The 24,101-nt window shown below is 51.5% G+C and overlaps 1 protein-coding gene and 1 non-coding gene across 19 annotated transcripts in view; one reads left to right on the top strand and one right to left on the bottom strand.

Annotated features, from left to right (window-relative positions):
- The window catches only part of ATP2B2 (ATPase plasma membrane Ca2+ transporting 2), a 363,500-nt gene that overhangs the window by 314,423 nt on the left and 24,976 nt on the right, over positions 1–24,101 (top strand). For all 18 annotated transcript variants that reach the window (XM_043886411.1, XM_043886410.1, XM_043886420.1 and 15 more), the window contains 3 exons: positions 2,302–2,544; positions 14,948–15,189; positions 16,526–16,760. In XM_043886411.1, the coding sequence (XP_043742346.1) occupies positions 2,302–2,544; positions 14,948–15,189; positions 16,526–16,760 (720 nt within the window). The remainder of the gene's footprint in view (positions 1–2,301; positions 2,545–14,947; positions 15,190–16,525; positions 16,761–24,101) is intronic.
- TRNAK-UUU lies at positions 468–540 on the bottom strand. Its single transcript has one exon. It is a non-coding gene; the product is annotated as a tRNA-Lys (tRNA).

Genomic DNA, 24,101 nt, shown 5'->3' with positions numbered 1-24,101 from the left:
AAACCAAAGCCCAAACAGATCACAACACAAGGCTGATCGGGGAGTCTGGGGTTGGAGACCTCGTGCCGCTATGAGTCTGGACCCCATAGCCACCCAGTGGAGCTCAAGGTCCCCTTAAAGGTCATAAATGGTATCGGGGGTTCACTTGCAGACCTTGTTGCCTCTACCCCCGTAGTCTGTGTCTCTGGCACCTGTGCCTTCAGCTGCCTTAGGCAGTGTTACTTATACAGTCCCTTGATAAACTGAGGACAGCCCCCACCCGCCACCCAGGAGACAGGCGAACTCTCCGCTTTCTGAGCCTGGCCCTGTGTGCTCAGTCATGTCTGACTCTTTGCGACCCCAGGGACTGTAGCCCACCAGGCTCCTCTGTCCCTGGGATTTCTCAGACAAGAACACAGAGGGTCTTCCTCATCCAGGGAAATGAATCCTTTACCACTCAGCCACCAGGGAAGCCCCACAAAAGCAAGTGCCAGAACAAGGACTTGAACCCTGGACCCTCAGATTAAACGTCTGATGCTCTACCGACTGAGCTATCCAGGGTCCACCAGCCAAAGAATAGAGGTGACACTTAGATCCTCACTGTCCGATAGAGACATGACATTTGTATGATGTTAAATTTCCTAGCAGCTGCATGAAAAAGACAAAACAGAAAGAAGCAGGTGGAAATAATTTTACTACTGTACATTATTGAACCTAATATGTCCAAGTTATTATCAAGTCAACATGTAATATTTAATAATACACAAATGATTAGTGAGATTTTTACATTTCTTTTCATAATCAGCCTTCAAAACCAGATGTGAAATTTACTCTTGTAGCACATTTCATGGGCTTCCCTGGTAGCTCAGATGGTGAAGAATCTGCCCACAATGCAGAAGACCAGCCTTCGATCCCTGGGTTGGGAAGATCCCCTGGATAAGGGAATGGCAACCCACTCCAGTATTCTCACCTGGAAAATCCCGTGGACAGGGGAGCCTGGTGGGTTACAGTCTGTGGGGTCGCAAAGAGTCAGACACGACTTAGCAACTAAACAACAAATGATAAGAGAAGCTTCAGGAGCACAGAATTCTACCAATTTTCATTTTTTAATAACATGACCTGCTATTAAAATTATTCTAGGGACTTCCCTGGCGGCTCAGTGGTTAAGACTCCATGCTTTCAATGCAGGGGGCGAAGGTTCAAATCCTTAGTCAGGGAAATAAGATCCCACATGTCGCATAGCCAAAAAAATAATTTTTAATTATTTTAATTGTGTTCCTTTTTTATCCTTGTTATAAAGAGTTATAATGAGGGGCAAGAAAAAGGGAATCAGATTCCTAGGCTCAGACTAGAACATCTGACTCAGCCTTTAGCTAAATCCACCTTTTCACATGTGTTCTTGCTAGTAGGGTCACTGTGTCAGGAGGCCCTGCAGTTAAGACCGGTGGTTCCTTGAGAATCACTGTATTTGCATTATTTGCTTGAGAACCTGGAAGAAGCTAGGAGTGTGATGCTGGGAGGAGAGAAAAGAAGGTGAATATAAGACAATTAATAATTGTAGAGTAGGATTTAAGTTTTGTTATAAACCTAAAAAGAAAAGATAGTGTTATGTAAGATACATCAGTGCTCAGTGGTAGAATTATGACTGACTTGTTTTTTCCATGTGTATCTATATTTAAAAGAAATCTGTGATTTTTATTATGCAAGTTATAGTATATAGTCATTGTAGGAAAATGGAAGCTATAGATTTTTAAAAGGAGGCAATAACAATCTCCTATAAATGTATCACTCAGAAACAATGACACTAGTATTTTGGTCTTTTCCACGTAGTCTCCTATGTCTATTAATACATACGTAACTTACATTTCTTCACTTCTCATGAAACCAAAGTGACCATGAAATCCAGGTGCCAGTGAAAGATGATACCTTTGGAAAAGAAAAAACCCATAATCAAATAAAGAACGTATTTCTGTTAGGAGGTAAAAGGAAAGTATCTGAAGTACTCAAAGAGGACCCAGCCTTCATTTACCATCCTTTTCGCTATCTTTTCCATAAAGAATACAGATTACTTCTGTAATTGAAATTAATAAAGTCAACTAATCAACTCTTTTCAGTGGCTCAAGTAATTTAAAAGGAGAAAGAGAGAGTGCTGTACACAAATAAGGACCCCCGATGACAGATGCTCTTGGGGCCCGTATCCTTTGCACAGGAGTGAAGCAGAGGGGCAGCTCCACCTCATTTACTGCCTGTTCCGTGGTGCCCTCACCCCCAGCCCCAGCTCCCTGTCCTCATTGTGCCCTCTCCCCCTGCCCCCTCCTGCAGAAAATGATGAAGGACAACAACCTGGTCCGCCACCTGGACGCCTGTGAGACCATGGGCAATGCCACGGCCATCTGCTCGGACAAGACGGGCACCCTGACCACCAATCGCATGACGGTGGTGCAGGCCTACGTGGGCGACGTCCACTACAAGGAGATCCCTGACCCCAGCTCCATCAACGCCAAGACCATGGAGCTGCTGGTCCATGCCATCGCCATCAACAGCGCCTACACCACCAAGATCCTGGTGAGTGGGCAGCCTCTGCCAGAGGGAGAGGCGTCCAGGGGGTGATGTAGGAGCACCTGGCTGGCGGAGCAGAGCGATTCATAATTTTAAATCCCGCTGATGTATTTTGGGTGGTCAGATAGTAGGCAGTTGTTTCTCTTTGACCCAGCTATGATGCTTGCATGTGTGTGTGCTCAGTCACTTTAGTCGTGTCTGACTCTTTGCAGCCCCATGGACTGTAGCCTGACAGGCTCCTCTGTCTATGGGATTCTGCAGGCAAGAATACTGGAGTGGGTTGCCATGCCCTCCTCCAGGGGATCTTCCTGACCCAGGGATCAAATCCACATCTCTTATGTCTCCGACATTGGCAGGCTAGCTCTTTACCACTAACAACACCTGAGAAGCCCCCAAAGTGGAAGTGTTAGTCACTCAGTGGTGTCTGACTCTTTGTGGCCCCATGAACTATTAACCTTCCAGGCTCCTCAGTCCATGAGATTCTCCAGGCAAGAATACTACTGGAGTGACTAGCCATTGCCTTCTTCAGGGGATCTTTCTGACCCAGGGATCAAACCCAGGTCTCCTGCATTACAAGCAGATTCATTACCATCGGAGCCACCCATGGGGGGGAAAAAAAAAGATTACTGTTAATTGTGTTTTTTAGGTCCTATCATTTCCCTCCCTACAAAAAAAATCTTTTTATTAGTTAGTTTCTGCTATATAACTACTCCAAAACGTAGTGGTTCAAAAGTAAGCTGTGTCTTTAGCTCGCAGTTCTGTGAGCCGGGAGCTCAGGCCGGGCTCAGCTGGCGGTGCATTTCCTCGCACATCCACCGTGGGTCACGCGCACGGCTCTGCTGATCTTGGCAGGACTGGAGGCTGATCTGGGATGACCTCAGCAGGTATGACTCACCTCTGCTCTGTGTGGTCCCACCTCCTCCAGCAGGCTCGGCTTCACGTCATTTTGCCGCGTCCTATTGGCCAACAGAGGCCTGTTCAGATTCAAGGAGCAGGGAAATAGACCCCATCTCTAATGGGAGGGACTTCAAAGTCACATTGCAAAGAGCATGGATTCAGAGAGAGGACTCATTGTGGCCATTTACACAGCCTACCACCAGCGACAATGTAGTTATTAGTAATAGTAGGGGCATTAACTAGTTTTAATAAGAAAAAAAAAAACGCTCATATTCCTGTCTCAGCCACCTAGAGTCATCATGCTAGAATCCTGTTTGGTTCAGAAGCACAGGTTGCCGTTTCGTGATTAACCAGCATTTGGAGAAATACACACCGGTCCATCCAGAGCTCTGTCGGCTCCCAGATGCAGGACATTCCTGCAGAGCGAGCGTCTGAGAGGACAGCTGAGCTTTTCTGCCTGCCCTGTCGATGTGCCCTGGCTCTGACCTCTCCTTCTGCCGCTGAGCTAGCCTGAACCTTCGGGATCAGACTGGGTTGCCGAGCGCTAGAGCGTGAGTCAGTGGCCAAGGGCCGAGGGCTGGGGGTGGGGGTCGGGGGGGGGGCGTCTGCTGGAGGGAGGCAGATTCTGCCTCCAGACACTGGGGCTGCAAGAACTGTCCCGTCCACTGTGGCCGAGCAGCTGCCCCATCAGCCCAGAGCTGCAGGGCTGGGGAAGCAGCCCTGACAGAAGGAGAAAGTAGGTCGGGAGAAAGCGTGCAGATGGGTGATAGAGAACGCTGGGGGCGGGGGGAGTGGAGGAGGGGGATGCCAGAGATGACGGCATTTTTGTCTCCTTCCACCCCTCCCCCCACCTCCCAGCCCCGATCTGGGAATCAAGGGAGGTGGGGCAAGGCTTTATTCTGTTCCTCAGGCCTTCCTAAAATAACCAAGATGCTGTTAATGATCTCGTCCTGTAGATGTTTCGGAGAAGGGAACAGGGCAATTCCCAGAGCAGGCTTCGGGTGGCGGGGGCGGCCGTGTGGGCAGAGCCCTGCAAGATGGGCTTGGATGAAGATGTATGTTATGCAATTACAGTTAAAAAAGGAGTTCTGGGATCTGCCAGGAGGAGCCACGGAACATCTCCGCAGCAAGAAGGCTCTATTAGGCAGTGTTTCACAGTGCCAGTGGCAGAGCCACAGTTCATTTCCAGATGTGGTTAACTAGACGGTGTCCAGTGGCTTCAAGGACAGGGGTCCTCAAGTCTACCTGGGAGAAAGGGGTAACTGCCAAGACTGGAAGAAATCAAGGACCTGGAAACTGGGATTCTTGGTTTGTAAACAGACCAAATCTCTGACCTCTCAAGCACCAGTGTCCCCTTCTGTGCCTGGAACCCTGGCATCCTGGGACCCTTGCGCCTCTCTTTCTGGGGCTTCCTTGAAAGAACCCTGGCCACACGGTTCTCATTTCTGTGAGCTGATAGCCATCAGTGTGGAAGGGACAGCAGAGGCCCCTGGCATGACTGGGTGCTGGTTAAAGCCCACAGCCTGGAGCCAGACAGCCTGGGTTCGAATCCCTCACTAGCTATGTGACTGTGAACAAGTTACTAAGCCTCTCTGTGCCTCAGTTTCCTGGGGGAAACAATAGGATTATTGTGAGAATGAAATGAGTTACTAAGTGGAAAGTGCTTAGCACATATTCAGCACTCAGGGTGGTTAGCATTGTTTGTCAGCAGTAAAATCACCCATTTGTAGCCATGCAGAGGCTAATCAATAAATGAATAGACAACAGAGACATCCGGGTTACAGAAGAAAGGGTTTTGCTCAAAGTTGGTGGCAAAGCCAACTTACAGATACCCTAAAACCAGCTATTGAGTAGGGTGCCCAGATTAGGTTCTTGGTCCCTGAAACCAGTCCTGCAGCATCTTTAGTACTGATTGGTCTCAGGAAGGAAGGCCTGGAGCCCAGAGGGTCAGATTCACAGCCAATACTGTCAGCCATATGGAGAGAAGGGGCTCCCAGGGCCTGCCCTTGTAGTCCTAGAGGAATTTTGAGAAGCATCATGGGCTGCTCGGTCCAAAATGGAAGTCCAGACCAGGCTGGGAAATCTAGATGTGGGACATCTTTACCATGCAAGAGGAGATGGACAGGAAAGGCACACAGCGTCCCCACAATACCCACCAGCTTCGGCTGGGAAATGAGCCTGGCCTGGGAAACAGATCCTGGCCAAGCCTTGTTTTCCCCTGTAGGAGGGTGCCGATTCTTCTGTGTCTTCACGTGGTCTGATTGCAGGCTGTGTGCTCTGAGACACAGCTGAGTTACTTCCACTCCCTCCAGCATAGGCTCTTGGGAAGTACTAGTTGGGTGGGTGACATATGTGAATTGACTGGTGAATAAATATAGAGATGTGTAATCAGTGAGATGAGGACTAGGTAGGGAGACGGATGGACGGACAGATGGAAGATGGATGGATGGTTGATAGATGAGTAAATGGATGAGTAGGCAGATGGATGAATGTGTGGGTAGTGAATGGATGAGTCTGAATTGGTAAGAGGCTCAGGATAGGGCTACCTCCATGTTCTACTTTCCTATTCTTATGGCAGCAAGAAGTACGAGTTGGCCTTGGCCCCAGTCTAAGGCTAACACCCAGGCTCTCTTTTTACCTCCAGCATGCCGAGGAAATCTTTTCTGAAAGTGCCCTCAACTCTCTACTCTCCATTGATCCAGACTTCCAAATTAACTCATGCCTGTTATTCTAAAAGATTTAAAAAAAGAAAAAAAACTAGATGCATATTTGCAAGGGTAGTTTGTGTAAGTGTAATCTGCATGGATTTGCAGACTTTAGGGACCACCTGGTCCAGCCCCCTCACTTTACTCTGAGGCCCAGAAATGGGAAAGGACTTGGGCCAAGTCACCCTGTGGGTTTGTGGAGTTAGAATCCATATGTCCTGACACCCAGTCCAGTAAGCAACGGTTAGGAGCTTCGGCTCTGAAGTCCAACAGACCAAGGTTCAAACTTCAGCTCCAGCACTCACCACCCATGTGACCCTGAACAAGTTACCTAACCTCTCTAAGCCTTTGCTTTCCAATCTGTTAAATGAGTGTACAGGTAATCATAATCGCTCGTATTCACTTAGCCAGACAGAGTGCTGAGTGCTTAACCCATGTTGGCTTGTATGAAGACCCGGTGAAGTAGGCCATGTCACGTCTCCAACTCATAGATAAGGACTACGAAGCTGGGAGGAGTTAAAGAGCATGTCCAGAGAAGTTAAAGAACAGAGTCCCAGAGACGATGAGAGGCCGAGCCAGGTTTCAAATCCAGAGCCTGCACCGCTCGCCGCCGCTCCATGTCCAGCTCCTCTGGCTGCGTACATGCCTTGAGGCAGTTCCCAGGGCTGGTGTAAGAGTTCCAGGGCCTCTGTGAGATCAGAGAGGAGGATGTGTGGTTCCCAGGGTAGTGCTTGACATGTAGCAGCTACTCCGTCCATGTCAGTTACTCTTATTACCTCCTTTATTATTTCTGAGCCTTAGCCTCCATAGCCTGCTCTTCCGGCCACCGTCTAGCTTGACCCTCCACATCCCTTCCAGGTGACCAAGGCCAATGTGACCATTTTCCTCTTGCAGCTGAGACGGCAGAGCTGCAGAAGCAGCAGGTGTCCTGACCCAGATTGCTCCTGACACCAGGGGGCAGAGTTGAGCCCAGAGAATCGTGGCGGAGTTGACCCGGGACGTGAGGAGGTGCTCTGGGCCGGGCCACACAGCCTTGCCAAGGCCCGGAGCCCTTTTAGAGAGGAGACGGTCTGTGGCCTGGGCGTTTCCCGGGCCAGAATGGTGAGCGGTGAGGCTGGGAAGGCTGAGGGCGAGTTGGGGCGGCAGCAGTTACGCCCTTAGTGGACTTTCTCTTCACGATGCTCAGAATCACCCAGGCGCTGGCGGAAATGGTGTGAGAGCGGAGGCTGCCGGGAGAGACCAGGAAACCTGAGCAGGAGGTCCCTCTCCGGGGGCCAGCCTCCACCACATGCCCCATCCCTTCTGAGGATGGTGGAACTGTCTTCTTTCCACTCCTGTTTCTAATCACTGGCAACTAAACTTGCCCTCTGAGGGAAGCGACATGAATCATCTTTTAGTCAGAAATTGCTTCCCTGCCTCAGAATCCTGGCACACCCTCAGATTGGCTTTGTCGCCTCTAACTCTCTGAGTGTCGAGACTTCTACTAGCTGCTTCTTCCTGTCGCCCTGCTGCTTCCCAGAGCCGCAGCTGAGCTCTCAGATGGAAATAGCTCCTTCCTCAGACTTTAGAGGCACCGTGCTTTCTTTTGGGAGAATGCTCTCCTTTTCCACCCACGTTTATTCTGTGCTCTGAAACCACCAAAGCGGACTTTAATTTTTTTATGAGACCTCTTTTAAAGTAGGTTGACATTACAGTTAACGTTTGAATTATTAAAATGAAGATGGGCACTTGTGGAGTCAAACTGTTGGAAGTTTATGGCATATATTCTGGTAACATAAACTACTGAAAGAAGAACAAATCTCCTTGGAGTCCCTGACGTGGTTTTGGAGGAAGGAGCAGAAGGATTTTCCTGGCAGGATGGTTTTCCTGAATAAATAAGGCAAACTTCACCAAGTAGAGGCTTCCTAGGTGGCGCTGTGGTAGAGAATCCACCTGCCAATGCAGGAGACCTGGGTTTGATCCCTGGTTTGGGAAGATTCCCCGGAGAAGGGAATGGCTACCTACTCCAGTATTCTTGCCTGGAGAATTCCACAGACAGAGGAGCTGGGCAGGCTACAGTCTGTAGGGGTCGCAAGAGTCGGACATGACTGAACATGCACTCACCTAGTTAGAAATTCCAGGTGCTACCCCATTCCCAAACTGAGGTGCCTCCATACCCCCAAGAGCCCCAGTAAAAACTGAAAGGCAGGAAGGATCTGCTTGATTGCATTTCTCACGAATCTTAGAACTAGAGCTCCTGGGAGGAGGGTGAAGTTGGGCGCTAACTCTAGGAAGCAGAGAGTCAGCCTGTGAACTCAGATCTGGCTCCAAACCCAGGGTGCAACTGAATATTCCAAGGAGCCTCAAACCCCCTGAGTCAAGCCAGTTCTGCGTTGGACTCTGGCCAGGACAGTGGTTCCAGAAGGCGCAGAAGACCCTGGAAGTGACTTAGCAGGGCCTTCAGATGGGGAGATGGGGCTGCCCTTCGTCCTGGTCTGTGAAGTGACAGTGCCTTTGTGTTGAATTCAACAACTGTTCTGGTTCTGTTCATTGGTTTTGTTTTTGTTCTTTTTGAAAAAACTATCCCTAGGAGAACAGCTTACAACAAGTAACCCGGAATGGGGGAGTCTGATTTTTAACAGAACTGTTAATCCATGTATCCTACCTTCTTACCGTACGTGCACACACACACACCCCACATAGCACATACACCATACCCACACAGGTGCCTGCACACACACACACACACACACCCCACACGCACATATACTACACTACACATAGCACACACGTGCATGTGTGCACACACATACCACATCCATGCATGCACACACACCCACATGCACACATACACACAGTGCAGTGGTGAGCTCAATAGGGTCCCCGGGGAGTCTGCTTTCATGAGTGTCTCCCCCGGGCGGTTCAGCCTGTCTGGCTGTCATCCAGAACACGCATGCTGACCTGGGCCTCTGTAGCCTTCAGGAAGGTCCTGACTCTGCTCTCCTGCTCCTCAAGGCCTAGCTCCTGAGAAGCTCCTGGGGAGGCAGAGCCTCAGATAACAATTCTGGAGGCCAACATTCTGATGAAATCCCATCCCATCTGGCCTCCCGTTGGCCGCACTCCACACCCACAAACACCAAATTATTCATTTATTCATTCAACACATATTCATTGGTTACCCACAGTGGGAAGCAGAGATAAGCAAGACAGCCCTCCCCACCGCCCCCACCATGGGCTCTAAACCAGTCACCCACGAGTTACCTCGTTAACCAACTATCTGAAATGCTAGTGAAGACAGGCAGGGCTGCCGGGAAAGCATTCTCTGTGGACACAGAGCTGAGACCGGCCAGGGTCAAATCCTACTAGTTCAGCCACTCACGAGCTGTGAGATCCGGTCTCTCCAGGCCTCCCCATGCACCTGGGAATAATAACAGTCTGCCCCCAGGAAGCCATGAGGATGTAACTGAAGGTGCGTGCTTAATGCAGAGCTCAGCAAAGGGCAAGAGGCGTTGGTATCCGGCACACAGTCCTTGCTGCAGCTGCCGAGGCTCCTGGTGGGCCGTCCAGGCCTCAGGGAGGCTCCTCTGCCAGTGCCCGTCCTCAAGGGGTGAGGAGAGTGGGCGAGGCGGCCAGAGACCACCAGTGAGTGAAAAGTCATTTTCTAATGTGTTTTCACGAGTGTCGTCCCATGGCCACGGCTGCAGCTTACCATGCTATGCCTGTTGGGTTTTGAGGGACAGAGAGGGGGTGTTGAGGGTATTTTAATATTGCAGTAAAAGACACATAACTTAAAATTGATCAGCTCAACCATTTTGGTGTACATATCAGTGTCATTAAGTACAGTCACATTGTACAACCGTCCCCACCACCCACATCCAGAACTTAGCATCTTCCCCAACTCTGTTCCCTTTAAACTCTTCCCCTTCCCTCTCCCCCTGCCCCTGGGACCCCCCCTGCTACTTTCTGTCTCAATGAATTTGACTGCTCTAGGGACCTCGTATAAGTGGAATCACACAGTATCTGTCCTTTTGTGTCTGGCTTATTTCACGTAGCATAGTGTCCTCAAGGTTCATCCATGTTGTAACATGTATCAGAATCTCCTTTGTTTTTTAAGGCTGAATAACCCTCCACTGTATGTGTAGATCACATCTTCCTTATCTGTTCATCTGTTGATGGACAGTTGGGATGCTTTCATCCTTTGGCTACTGTGAACAATGATGCTGTGAACGTGGGTATGCAAATATCTTCTCAAGTCTCTGCTTTCAATTCTTTGGGGTATATACCCAGAAGTAAAATTGCTGGATTGTATGGTAATTCCAAGTTTAATTTTGGAGGAACCTCCATGCAGGTTTCCACAGTAGCTGCACCATTCTACATTCCCACCAACAGTGCACAAGGGTTCCAATTTCTCCACATCCTTGCCACCACTTGTTTCCTATTTTGTTTTTGATAACGGCATCCTCACGGGTGTGAAGTGGTACCTGCTCGCTATATTTTTTTAAATCTCCTTTTTGAAGATGTTATTTATAACTTGCTGCCCTTCGGGTCATCATTCCTTGTTTCTGAGCTCCAGTCACTCCCAAGCATCCCAAAACAGGAGCATGAATTGCCCTCTCAAGGTTATGCTCACCCAAAGTTAGCTGTGCCCAGCACTCCCAAAGGGCTTAGTGCTCATACAGGGACATGTGCAGTAAACGGCACTGCATTGGGAATGGAAGAGACTGCAGGCAGCCCCAGGCCTTTGACCCGTCTTTGCGGGAGGTCTATGACCAGTAGCAAATCACTTCCCCCCAGGCTTGCCAAAACCAATGCCTTAACTCTCTTACAGTCTTAGAGCCCTGGAGAGCAAAGGCTCTTGGGAAGTCCACAGCAATAACAAAACCTATGGGTTTGTTGAGATTTAAAAAAAAAAAAAAAGCCAAAAGAAAAAAGGGGCAAGTCCCTACTTCTTAATAATACTCGTAGGCGATTTCAGAGCTCAAGTTCACGGGAACAAATTGAATTACAGAGGAGCCAGCTCTGCCATTTGCAGCCATGGATTGTTCGAAATCCTTTTAGGGGAAAATTAAAATATTTCACAGAGGGTAATAAAATGCTGTGTGTTTGCAGGCATAACTGCTCAGCTCTCTTGGGCAAATAAGTAATTAGCCATTTTTATTTCAGTCCTCCGTGTCATCATCTTCTTTCACAAGCAAGGGGCGGGGAGAACCGTTGTGAAAGACATAAAACTCTGGAAATCACCAGAAGGTTAATTATAAAATTGTAAAAAAAAAAAAAAGTAAATAAATATGTAAATTTTCAAAGCACACATAACCGCATGCTGCAGAGACTAAGAAGAGTGCTTAATGTCTCTTTTCCCAAACATCAGAAAGAGGGAGCTGTCAGATTCTTCTGCTTTCAAGTCACATCCACAGAGTGTGGGAGTGGGGAGCCTTCCAAGGCCCGCAGCGCTGGAACCTAGTCGGACGTGGCATGGAGCAGGAGGGTATTCTCTGGCTGGACCCACGGCCCCCAGGCCCCTCGGAGGAACCCGCAGCTCTGTCTTGTTCTACCATCCTTCACTACGGCCCACGGTGCACATGAAGGAGTGGGTTGATTTTTTTCTCAGCTGGAAATCATTTACTCCAGCCTTTCCATGTTACAGGCGGGGACCTTGAGGATGACGGCTTAGGGTCTACGGCTATGTATGGTGAGATCAGTGCCCGTGACCCGCTGCGCCTCAGGTCTACTCCTGGGGCCTGAGCCCTGACTGTGGAGGGGTGGGGGGGTGGCCAGGGACAGGTCCTGTTGCCATCCTTTCCCCCCACCCCACACAGCCAGCCCATCCGTGCCAGCATCCTCTGGGGTCTGCCTTCCTCTTACCTGGGCTGCTCGTACAAGCAACACCAGGGAGGCTGACGGTGAGGGTTCAGAGGGCTCCTGTGCGAGGCTGGTCTGAGACCCACAAAGACCCACCCGTGGGGTGGGAGAGGGGACACAGAATGCTCATAGACGCGGCTCCTCTTCAGCGTCTCTCTGGGGTCTGCGTTTATCCCTGACGGCTCTTAGCGCTCCTAAAGCCACCTCCACCTGGGTCGCTGCACACTGATGTTATACAAGTGGTGTGCGTGTGGCAGGCGGGGTGGGGTGGGGGTGAGGCTGTGGGAGCTGAGTCCACCTGCCGTGTGACCTTCCCACAGCCACCTGCTAATCCTACCATCAGCGCTCACATGCAGCATCTTGTGCGTACCCGTTCACCTGTGCCTCTCCCCCCCCCCGCCCCCAAGACTGGCCTGCATTGAGCCATCTTGCAAACAATGAGTAAATACCTACTGGGTGCCGGGCTCTATGCTGGCCCTGAGAACCTGGGCAGGGGATGGACGAATACAGCTCCTACTCAGGGGGTGACAAAGTCATTTTCAAAGACAAGGAGATTCTGTGCTGGTCCTTAAAGGGTGAGGGCAGTTTGCCTAACAGGGCAAGGAACAGGAGCAGCAGGGCTGCGGGGACAGGGTGGAGAAACAACAGACTGTGTCCCAGCAGCCTCGTGAGGAAGTGGGAGGCACTGGGGAGATGTGGTCGGTGGTTTCACTGAGGTTCAGGGCAGAGGCTGTGGTGTCCATGTGGCCCAGTTAGAAAGGAGCAAACCCCCAGTTTATCCCACCCTCCTCTTCCCCCTCTGTGTCCACATGTCCCTTCTCCATGTCTGTGTCTCTATTCCCGCCCTGCAGATAACTTCACTGGTACCATTTTTCTAGATTCCACATACATGCGTTAACATACGATATTTGTTTTTCTCTTTCTGATTTACCCTGTATGGCAGGCTCTAGATCCATCCACATATGTCCACTGCTATATGTAGAATAAACAGCTAGTGAGAAGCTTCTATGTAGCATGGGGAGCTTAGCTCGGTGCTCCGTGATGACCAAGAGGGGTGGGATGGGGGTGTGGGAGGGCAGTTCAAGAGAGTGGGGATATATGTATGCATATAGCTGATTCAGTTCATATATGGCAGAAACTAACACAACATTGTAAAACAATTATATTCCAATTTTATTTTATTTTATTTTTTTATGAAGCAAGTTACAGAAGAATGTGTATAGCCTCCTTACCTGACCTTTTCAACTTGTAAAACCGCACCCACATATAGACAGTAAGTTAAACTGCATGAAATTTCCAGTGATTGGCCACTGTGACACATTAGCAGTTGCATTTGGTTCAACCTCAGCTGAAGTCACAAAGGATGTTACATTCAGAACATAGAATACCACCCAGCCGTGAAAAGGAACACACTGCTGACGCATGCAACAACTTGCATGAATAACCGGGGGACTGTGCTGAGTGAAAAGCAGCCAATCTCTGAAGTTACATACTGTACCATTCCATTTATATAACTTGCACAACGTGGCAGAATTACAGAGCTGGAGCACAGATTAGGAGTGGCCAGGGGGTGGGGAGGGGGAAGGGAGAGAGATGCCCGCAGTCGTAAAAGGGCAGCATGGGAAGTGAGTCAGAAAATAGATATTAATGCGTATATGTGGAATCTGGAAAAATGGTATAGATGATCTTATTTGCAAAGCAGAAATAGAGACACAGACGTAGAAAACAAATATGTGGACACCAAGGGGATGGGGAATGGGAAGAACTGGGAGATTGGGATTGACATATCCATGCTGTTGATCTACGTACAAAATAGATACCTGATGAGAACCTACTGTGTAGCACAGGGAACCCTACTCAGCGCTCTGTGGTGACCTAAATGCGGAGGGAGTTCAAAAAAGAGGGAACGCAGGCATACAGAAGATCCCTGGAGGAGGAAACGGCAACCCACTCCGGTATTCTTGCCTGGGAAATCCCATGGGCAGAGAAGCCTGGCAGGCTACAGTGCATGGGTTCACAAGGAGTCAGACTGGACTTAGCAACTAAACAGGAATAATAACATGTATACGCATAGCTGGTTCACTTTGCTGTCCCGCAGACATTAACCCAGCATTGTTAAGCAACTATATTCCAATAAAAATTAATTATAATAAATGAGGAAAACAAACCATAGACAGTAAAATTTAAATTTTATTAAAATTTATGTCCACATAGAAAAAGACACTAAGATTTCTACAACGGTTATCTCAAAACACACACACACACACATACAATGGCACAGGGGAGTGTTGTGATGAACAGCTGTGTACCTGGATGATGGTTGTCACAGGGATCTACATGTGATGCCATTGTTCAGACCTAAACACACATAGAAGTGCTTTAAAACTGGTGAGATCTGAATCCGGCCGGGTCAGTTGTGTCATCGTCAACACCTTGGTTGTGTTCTTGTGGTCCAGTCACTCAGGAAGTGAGCACTTGGGGATGAAGGGCATGTGACACCTCTCTGTATTATTTCTTGTCGCCTGTGAATCTAGCACGAATCTCGAAATAAAAAGTTAAAGCACAGAGGGCCAGGATGAATACCAAATTTAAGTGAGTTTCCTTGTGGGACAAGGAGTGGGTTATGCAGAGGGGTACATGGGGGATTCAACTTGATCTGTTAGGCTTGCCTTCTTAAAAAAAAAAAAAAGAAAGAAATATCTGAAGCGAACAAGGCCTCAAGTTCTGCAGAGCTGGGTGGTCTGCGCACAATTTTTTTTTTTTTTAATTCTGTCACCAGTTTATGCTTGAAGTCTTAAAAAGCCGACCTTGGTTAATTCCCATCATCCAAGAGCCCAGACTGGGTCTGGGATGCAGAGGCCGGAGAGTGCGGGAGCGGGTGGGGGCAGCCCCACGCAGCCCCACGCAGCCCCGCCGCCCCGCAGTGCCCAGGTGGCCGTCCCAGTGAGCCCCCCTGCCTCTCCCCGCAGCCCCCGGAGAAGGACGGCGCCCTGCCCCGGCAGGTGGGCAACAAGACGGAGTGCGGCCTGCTGGGCTTCGTGCTGGACCTGAAGCAGGACTACGAGCCGGTGCGCGCTCAGATGCCCGAGGAGAAGCTGTACAAGGTCTACACCTTCAACTCCGTGCGGAAGTCCATGAGCACCGTCATCCAGCTGCCGGACGAGAGCTTCCGCATGTATAGCAAGGGCGCTTCGGAGATCGTGCTCAAGAAGTGAGTAAGGCAGCCGCGGTCTACGCCGGGGGCGGGGCTGGGGGCCGGGCCGGGGCGCCCGGGGTCTCGGGAGGGCCCTGCCCAGCATCCCAGCCCCAAGACCACCTGAGCAATCCCTCGCCCAGGGCTTTTGCTGCTGTTTCCTCTTAAATGGAAAAGGCACTGGTGCTGGGAAAGATAGAGGGCAGGAGGAGAACGGGGCGACAGGATGAGAGGGTTGGATGGCATTATCGACTCAATGGACCCGAGTTTGAGCAAGGTCTGGGAGATGGTGGGGGACAGGGAAGCCTGGCATGCTGCAGTCCATGGGGTCGCAAAGAGTCGGACTGGACTGAGCAACTGAACAACCTCTTAAATGTTCATGCAGAGAGTCCTCCCGCTTCCCCCTCTTAAGTCACTGTCTCATCAGGAAATTCTCCTGATTGTCACCGTTGGCGCCCCCTCCTGTCACTTCTCTGAGCGTGGAGTTGGTTGACAACACGATTTTCATTGTTAGCTCCAGGTGCCAGAAATAAACTCGGAGAACTAAGCAAGTCAGGCCCCCTCGCTGCACCCCAGTTTTCCCATTTGTACCTTGAAGGGGAATCCAACCCTTATTACACATTAGAATAGCCCCAAGGAGATTTCTAAACAAACGAATGAACGCGGATTCCTGGACTTGCTCGAGACAAACTGAATTGGAACCTCTGATGTGAGGCTCAAGGTGGGGATTTGTTCAGTGCTCCCCCAAGCCATTTTGATGTGACCGGTGGGGTCAGAAACCCCTCGCCTAGGTTTTATGCCCTCTGAAAACCATTTTAGCTGTGAAACTACCTTTTCAGATGAAATCTTGTGAAAATGAAACAAAGTAGATAGGCTCTTGGTGGATGGCCTAAGGGCAGATACAGCAACCAGGCCGCCTGATTTCTTTTTAGTTGGTCCTGATTTCAAGTTCTTCCCTGGTAGCTCAGCTGGTAAAGAATCCGCCTGCAATGCAGGAGACCCCAGTTCAATTCTTGGGTTGGGAAGTTCCCCTGGAGGAAGGCATGGCAACCCACTGCAGTAGTCTTGCCTGAAGAATCCCATGGACAGAGGAGCTTCACTGGCTACAGTCGATAGGGTCGCACAGAGTCAGACATGACTGAAGCAGCAAGCAGCAGCAGCTGATTTCAAACCTGCCTGGGGCCCAGTGGCCAGGACTATCCCAAGCGTTATGGGAGATGGACTGGACGGGCCCTGGATGACCAACCCTGGCCAGTGCAGCTCATCACTTGGGGTGTGGGGGTGAGCTCCGAGCCCATCGGCAAGAGGGTCCTCAGGCCCTTGGCTGCACCTGACTGACCACCCCCTCCTCCAGGTGCTGCAAAATCCTCAACGGGGCAGGTGAGCCTCGGGTCTTCCGGCCCCGAGACCGGGACGAGATGGTGAAGAAGGTGATCGAGCCCATGGCCTGCGACGGGCTCCGCACCATCTGCGTGGCTTACCGCGACTTCCCCAGCAGCCCTGAGCCCGACTGGGACAACGAGAATGACATCCTCAACGAGCTCACCTGCATCTGTGTGGTGGGCATCGAGGATCCCGTGCGGCCCGAGGTAGGTGCCCCACCGTAGCACCCCAGGGAGGGGGCGAGGCTGGGCATCCAGCCTGCTGCCAGGTGACCTGGCATACGCCACCTCCCCGCTCTGAGCCTCGATGTCCCTGCAAGGCCCACTGGGTCTCCTCTCCACCTTCTCCTACACTTTCAGACTACTGAGACCAGCGAAGCCATGCTTGTCTGCTCGGGCCCCGGGGCAGAGCCCGCAGCCTGGCAGGCAGTGTCGCTGTGCCGTGGGGTCTGTCCTGGAACCGTCCACCCGATCACCCAGAGACCTTCTCTACGGGGCTCCAGGGACAGCCATGGGGGCCGCCCTGCCCTGGAAGCCTCAGAGGAGTCAGGATTTCCTGTCAAAAATCCACAGGTCCCAATTCCAGGGTCCCTGCAAAGGAGACGCCCACTAACAAAGGTCACCGCACTCAGGAAGACTGCAAACGTGGGCATCCCCTTCAGCAGTTTAGAGTTCTCTGCATGCAGACCAAGGTTCCCAGTTAATTTTCCCTAGTGATGCAGCGGGCAGTCCGCCTTCGTCAGGTTTCCAGGGCAACAGAGCGGGAAAGTTAACTGAAGGTCACATTCTCAAGCCGAAGGGAAGGAGGGGGATGACAGTACCCCTCCCCACAAAGGCCGAGGGAGGTGATGCAACAAGTACACCTATTGGGGTGCTCCGCTGACAGTGGGTCTTCAGTCTCCTTTAGCTGAATCTGAATTCAGCTGGGGATTTGCGGGGTTGGGGGAAGATGGGACGTGCGTGCTCAGACTGGAAAGGGGGAGTGAGAAGAGGAGAGAGCGACCTTGAATCACCAACACACCACTGTGGGCAGGCAGAGCACACTCACTCCCCCCGGAGCCGGAAGTGGGGGCAGGACCCAGGAGGGGGCGGCCTCGGCTTCCTTGGGGACTAACCCCGCTGCTGGGCCCAGATGGACTTTGATTGTGGGATTTGGTGATGGCCCCTTGGGAGTGTCACTGACCAGGGTTCTTGGCCCCCTTAATCAATAGAAATTGATACAAGGCCAGACAAGACATTCAGGCTTTTTTGGGGCCCCTGCTACAGCAGAGGGGAGCAAGAATAAGTAACAGGTTCCATTAGGGGGTCTGCCCACCCCTTTGGTGGTGTTCTGAACAGGGGGCATGCGCAGTACCCTGCTTTTGCTCCCAACTCTTCCAAGTGGCAATAGGGTTCTTTTGGTCTTTTTTGTGTCTTGTTGTCTATAATTTGCCCCAGCTGGGCACGCATGCCGTCATTTGTTGTCCCTTATAGTTTCTTTTTGTTTTATTTATTTTTGGCTGCCCTGGCTCTTCATTGCTGTGTGCAGGCTTCTCCTTGTGGTGGCTTCTCTCGTTACGGAGCGCGGGCTCTAGGCACTTGGGCTCAGTAATTGTGGCACAGGGGTTTAGTGGTCGCATGGCATGTGGAATCTTCCTGGACCAGGGATCGAACCAGTGTGCCCTGCATTGGCAGGCAGGTTCTTAACCACTGGACCACCAGGGAAGTCCCCTTATGGTTCCTTTATATCCTGTTGCTTGAGGAGATGACTGCCCAGGTGCTAACCCTGCAGCAAAGCGTCCCAGGTTCCAGCCTGTCTTGGGGCCACCTTCCCCCACCGAGGGTAACTTCAGGGTGCCCCACTTAGCCTGTCACCATCCTCGGGGGGGCCTCTGGCTGTTCCCTGCTCTTCTTGGAGCCTCTTTCTTTCAAGTGAAGCTCCTGGCCGCAGTGTTGTAAGACTCTGCTTTCCAAAGACCAAGTGAAACCTGAGGGTCACAGTCGTGGGCTTTCACATTTAGGCAACAGGGAGATGGGTCAAAACTGTGAGTTTGGGCATCAGACAGACCTGGGATTCTGAGTCCCTCAGCTGTGTGACCTTGGGCCAGTTACATAACGTCTCTGAGCCTCCATCTCCTCATCCGAAGACTGGGGATAATAATAGTATTCTGAACACACACACACATGCCTCCTTCCTCCCACCAAGAGCCTAAAATAGCAAAGGCAGTTAGTGCCTCTGGGGCTTGGCACCAGAGCCCTATGCATTTGCCTTCAGCCTGGAAGGCAAATCTCCCTGGACACACGGCCACTTACCAGTCTCCCTGGTAGAATGCCTGTTCATTACCAGCTGCTAATGGGATCAGGCTTTGCTGTGATGTGTTATACCCTTACAGGCAACTGAGAAGCACAGTGCGTAAAGCTGGCCTGCAGCTCCCCGGGCCTACCCGTCCCCAGAGCCCCCTCGGGCCCCCATGCCCGAGCTCCTGCCTCATCACACTGAAGTGGGGTGGAAAGCAGCATAGCACACACCATATGCTGTTTTCTGGTCGTGACCCCCAGTGATGAGAAATGTATTTTATGTCAGGACTCAGCAAACACACACACTAAACCGAAATCCGACTCTCACAAAGTAATGTGATGCACTCAAGTATTTTCTATTCTCTTCTATCTCTTCCTTTCTTTTTTTAAACACTGGTCACCACCCACAAACCTGATTTCACAACCCACTAAAGGGGCAAGACTCAAGGTCTGAATGGCTGACCTAGTCCAACCACCTTCCCATACTCCCAATTTGCAGAAGCAAACATGGAGACCCAAGCAGGGCCAGTGAGGTGCCCACAGTCTCGCTGAGTGCATCCAGGTCTCCTGCCTTCCTGTCCGGAGTCTCCTCCTGGGGGCCACAAAAATGAGAGGGCAGGTAGCTGTGGGTCAGCGGAGTAAGAAGAGGAGAGAGGGCCTGAGAGGGCTGAGCGGGGTCCCTACTGTTTTCTGTTGACACGAAGAATATCCAGAGAAGCTGGCTTCAGGCGCAGACTCTGGGAGGAGGTGTGGGCTTCCCAGGTTGACGCCAGTGGTAAAGAGCCCACCTGCCAACGCAGGAGCTATAAGAGACTCAGGTTCGATCCCTAAGTTTGAGAAGAACCCCTGGAGGAGGGCATGCAACCCACGCCGGTATTCTTGCCTGGGAAATCCCATGGACAGAGGAGCCTGGTGGGCTACAGTCCATGAGGTCGCAAAAAGTCGAGTGCGGCTGAAGCTACTTGGCATGCACACATACATGCTGTCCACCCAGCAGGGCTGGGAGCACGGTCAGCCCGCGCTGGAGGAAGGGGGCCTGGTCCCAACCCCAGCTCTGCCACTAGCAAGCTACTGAGGGAGGCGTACCCTCAATCAACACAGCCTGTGGTGACCTCTGTCTGCCCCGGGCTCACTCTGGGATGTGGATTTAGAAGCTGGAACTGTGCTGGAAGGAGGGGGCTTACTGGAGGGAAGTGGGTTCTCATCCCACCCCTGCTGCTCCTTCCCATAAGACCTCCCATGCATCGCTGCCCCGGGCCTCAATTTCCCTATTTGAACAATGAGGAAGTTAGACATGCATGTGTGAGGGGCATAGCAGGGTTACTGGCGATACTAGTGAGAGTGTTGAACCTCTTCACCTGTCGACTCAGCAACTCCCGTGAGGCAGGGGTGGGACGCAGGGCCTGAGGAGACCAGTAGGTATGGGTTTTGATTTATTTGGGTATTTTAGGCTATGTGATTTATGGAGGCAAATTCAACAGGTTCAATAGCACAGACAGGGCGAAGGTGCCCCCATGCCAGCCCCAGACCCGCAGTCCCCACCACAGAGGCAGCCACGGTCACCAGTTTCTCAGGTTAGGGTCACGTGTGGGTCTGCTAAGTCTCTTCAGTCATCTCTAACTCTTTGTGACCCCATGGACTGTAGCCTGCCAGACTCCTCTGTCCACAGGACTCTCCAGGCAAAAATACTGGAGTGGGCTGTTGCGCCCTCCTCCAGGGGATCTTCCCCACCCAGGGATCAAACCCACGTCTATTATGCCTCCTGCATTGGCAGGTGGGTTCTTTACCACTAGCTCCACCTGGGAAGCCCCCACCCTAACCTTTGGGAGGACTGTCTCTGCCTACAGTGAGAATGTTTGTGAAAGTTCCCAGGACAACCGCGAGGCTGGCCGGAGTGAAGGGCCCCACCTGGACCACATCTAGGGCCCTACAAGCCTGGTCAGATTCGTTTGCAGCTGCTGCAGGAAAAGAAACTCTGCGTCCCTCAGTTTCCCCATCTGTCAGGGGGAGAAACGCTCATTACCTTCCTCCCTTGAAAAGACAAAAGACAGAACATATTAAAACAGGCTTGCCAACCACCCCCCCACCCCCAAGACACAACCACAGTACATTTTCCAAGGCTGATGGAAGCCAGTGAGGATACAGCCGTCAGGAGAGCCACGGCTGGAGATTTGCCGTGTTATCCGGGGGCGTTTGGAGCCCTTGGAGTCACAGACGACTGCTGTCACCAGAAACAACAGATGTTTTAAAGCCTTTATTTAATGAAAACAGGAAGCACCCATTTCCTGGCTGGTTCTCCTCAGCGAGAAATATCGAGGATAATTTTAGTGAAAGAAGGAACTTTTTTTTTTACAGCTATTGTATCTATGGGGAAAGCACATTTCAACCAGATTGATGCCTCGGGGGCTTGAGTCTTTATCCTCTCTGCATCTTCCCTGCCCAGAACAGTTAGATGTTCCTTAGCTGTGCGTCACATAAATGAACGAGTGAGGCAATAAAAGGAAGGGCTAAGCAGCTGCAGGAGGCGTCCCATTGAGGTGGAGAGGCCCAGGATGGCTCCTGAGCGGAGAACGTTTCATGTGCAGGATGGAAAAGATCTGTGAGAACAGAGATTCAGGGAGAGAGGGCATCCCTGGTGAAGGGGACCACACAGGAAAAGGCAAGGAGGTGGGACGGGATGCTGGGTGTTTGGAGACTCTTGAAAACCCAAGATGGGTTGCTTTTCCTTTAAAAAAAATTTTTTTTTGTTTCAGGTAGACCATTTTTAAGGTCTTTATTGAATGTTACAATATTGGTTCTGTTTTATGATTGGGGGTGGTTTTTTTGGCCACGAGGCATGTGGGATCCTAACTCTCCGACCAGAGATTGAACCCACACCCCTTGCATTGGAAAGCCAAGTCTTAACCACTGGACCACCATGGAAGTCCCCCTCAGATTGAGTTTATGAGAGAACAGGTTGAGAAGGGAGCTTGGAGCTGAATTGGAGGGTTTGCACATGCCCGTCTATATCCTCTCACGTGGGTCAGCCTTCGAGGGACTTGAGTGCAGAGGTGTTTCATGATAACCCTCACTGACTGAGCGCCTGCCCTGTGCCCAGGCCTCTGCAAGCGTTCTGAGTGGCCGGCAGCCCCCGCCTGCAGACCCACGGCCTAGTGAAATGAAGGGTGAGGGAAAGTGTAGATGCTTGCTTGGTGCATGACAGCGTGAAAGCAGATGGGACTGAACGTGGCAAGGATGTCCAGTGTGGGGGGCACTGCTCAGAAAGGAAGCAGAGTATATCTCGCGGTGGCCAGGGGTTTCCAGATCTGTCCCCAGTCCCTGCCCCGAGTCAAGGAAGGTCAAAGACTCCTAATATACCTGACCCAAGAGCCATGGTGCGGCGCCCACCCCATCCCACCACCCCAAGCACCTGTTCCCCCGCATGCTCCAGGTGCCCACGGCACCCCACCCCCTCATCTGCACCCTCACTCTGCATCCCCTTCACCCCTCTGGAGCAGAAAGAGCAGACAAGGACGCCTGGGGTGAGGCATCTCGCCAGCCTCCCCCACCCCCTCATCACCAGCATGCACTGGCCCCAAGCTTGGTGCCGTTCGCCTGTCACAGATTTCTGCGGCTGCAGTGAAGGGTGGAAACTACGGTCCCATTTTACAGATGAGGAAACCAAGGCTCAGTGGGGAGCCCGGGCAAGGCCCAACTCAGCCTTTTGGTCCCTGAGCCCTCTCTCCCCAAAGCAGAGGTGCCTCCACTGCACAGAGAAAATCGTGGGGGGCCATACGAATTAACCTCCTCCTTTTTTCCCAGTCTGGCTTGTTAGGGTGAGGCTCAGATGGTAAGGATTCCACGCAGGCAAATTTCAGCTCCCTGAGACCATCTTGAAAGCAGAAGTCCTTCTAAAACGTGGTACTCATCACCTCATTCCCAGTTCAGAACTTGCCATGGCTCCCAGGCCTGAAGGAGCGAGGCCCTGGTTCCCAGACCTTTGGGCCTCCAGCCCGTCTCCGGCTCCATGGCCACCGACTGGCCCCTACCTCTCACCCTCCCTCAGCCTCAGCCCCACCAGGTCACCTGCAAAACTGTCTGCAGCATCCTCCCTTTCTCTGCCTGCGCACCTCGTGGACAGTTCTCTGAAGCCAGAACCATAATGAAGTGGCTGTCTCTGCAGGCCCAGCATGGGCACAGAGCCAGGCATCCAAGCCTTAGTTAGTGTTGGCTAAAAAGAGGCAGTTTGAGCACCCCCTCCTCCAGGAAGCTCTCCCAGATTTCTCCTCCCCACACACTTCCTTCTTAAGTAACAGTGCCCTCCTCTGTGCTTCCAGAACCTTCTGTACAGATCTTTACTGAAGAGTCTATCTCTGTACAAGAGAATGTGTCTGACCCAGAGTTGTTGTTCAGTCTCTCGGTTGTATCCGACTCTTTTGCGACCCCATGGACTGTAGCCCACCAGGTTTCTCTGTCCATGAGATTTCCCAGGCAAGAATACTGCAGTGTGTAACTACTCTTTTATCTGAAAAACAGGATTTTGTGAAAAGATACAATAGACTTGCTCTACTGTGGGGCAGTCGGCCTTAGGAGGGGTGAATGCCCTGTCAACAGAGGCATGTAAGCAGAGGGGATGCCTGGGAGGGGATCTAGGCAATTAGCAGAGGGTCAGAGTCACCACCTAGAGTCCCTTCCAACTCCAAGTGCCTCTGAAACAACGAAACCTAAATTACTCCTTTTGGAGCTGGAAACAGATAAAGGTATGTTTTCCCAAAAGAACAGTGGCTCTTTCATGTCCTCTGGGGCAGGAGACAGCGAGGGGCTGCAGCCGGGTTACTGCCCTTGTGAGGACATCGGTAAATTATGTAAACGGGATCTCGGACCTTCCACACCCCCACTCCCTCCAGCTCTGTAAAAAGAGGTCACGTCTGGTCACGTGAGCAGCCGCCGTGGCACAGAGCAGAGGCCTTGATCACGTGGCCCCAGGCCCTGAGTGGGCACCAAAAGGCTCCTGCCCATACCCTGGAAACACACCCAGCGGTGGCCCACGGTCAGCGTGTCCCGCTCCAGCCCTTCCGAGGACAGGGAGAGCACTACCTGTCACCCCGGGACTGGCTTCTTAGAGAACTCGGGGAGCTGGAGAGGCCTCCCCAGCCTTGACCTGGGCCCCGCCTCTCAAGGGCATTTGTCTCTCCCTGCCCTGCAGGTTGAGGGCCTCCCAGATGGCTCAGTGGTAAAGAATATGCCTGCCCATGCCAGAGACATGAGTTCGATCCCTGTGTCGGGAAGATC

The sequence above is a fragment of the Cervus elaphus genome, chromosome 24, assembly GCF_910594005.1.
Source record: "Cervus elaphus chromosome 24, mCerEla1.1, whole genome shotgun sequence".
NCBI lineage: Eukaryota > Metazoa > Chordata > Mammalia > Artiodactyla > Cervidae > Cervus > Cervus elaphus.
Note: the sequence above shows the minus strand (reverse complement) of the source record. Positions and strands in the feature narration are given on the sequence as shown.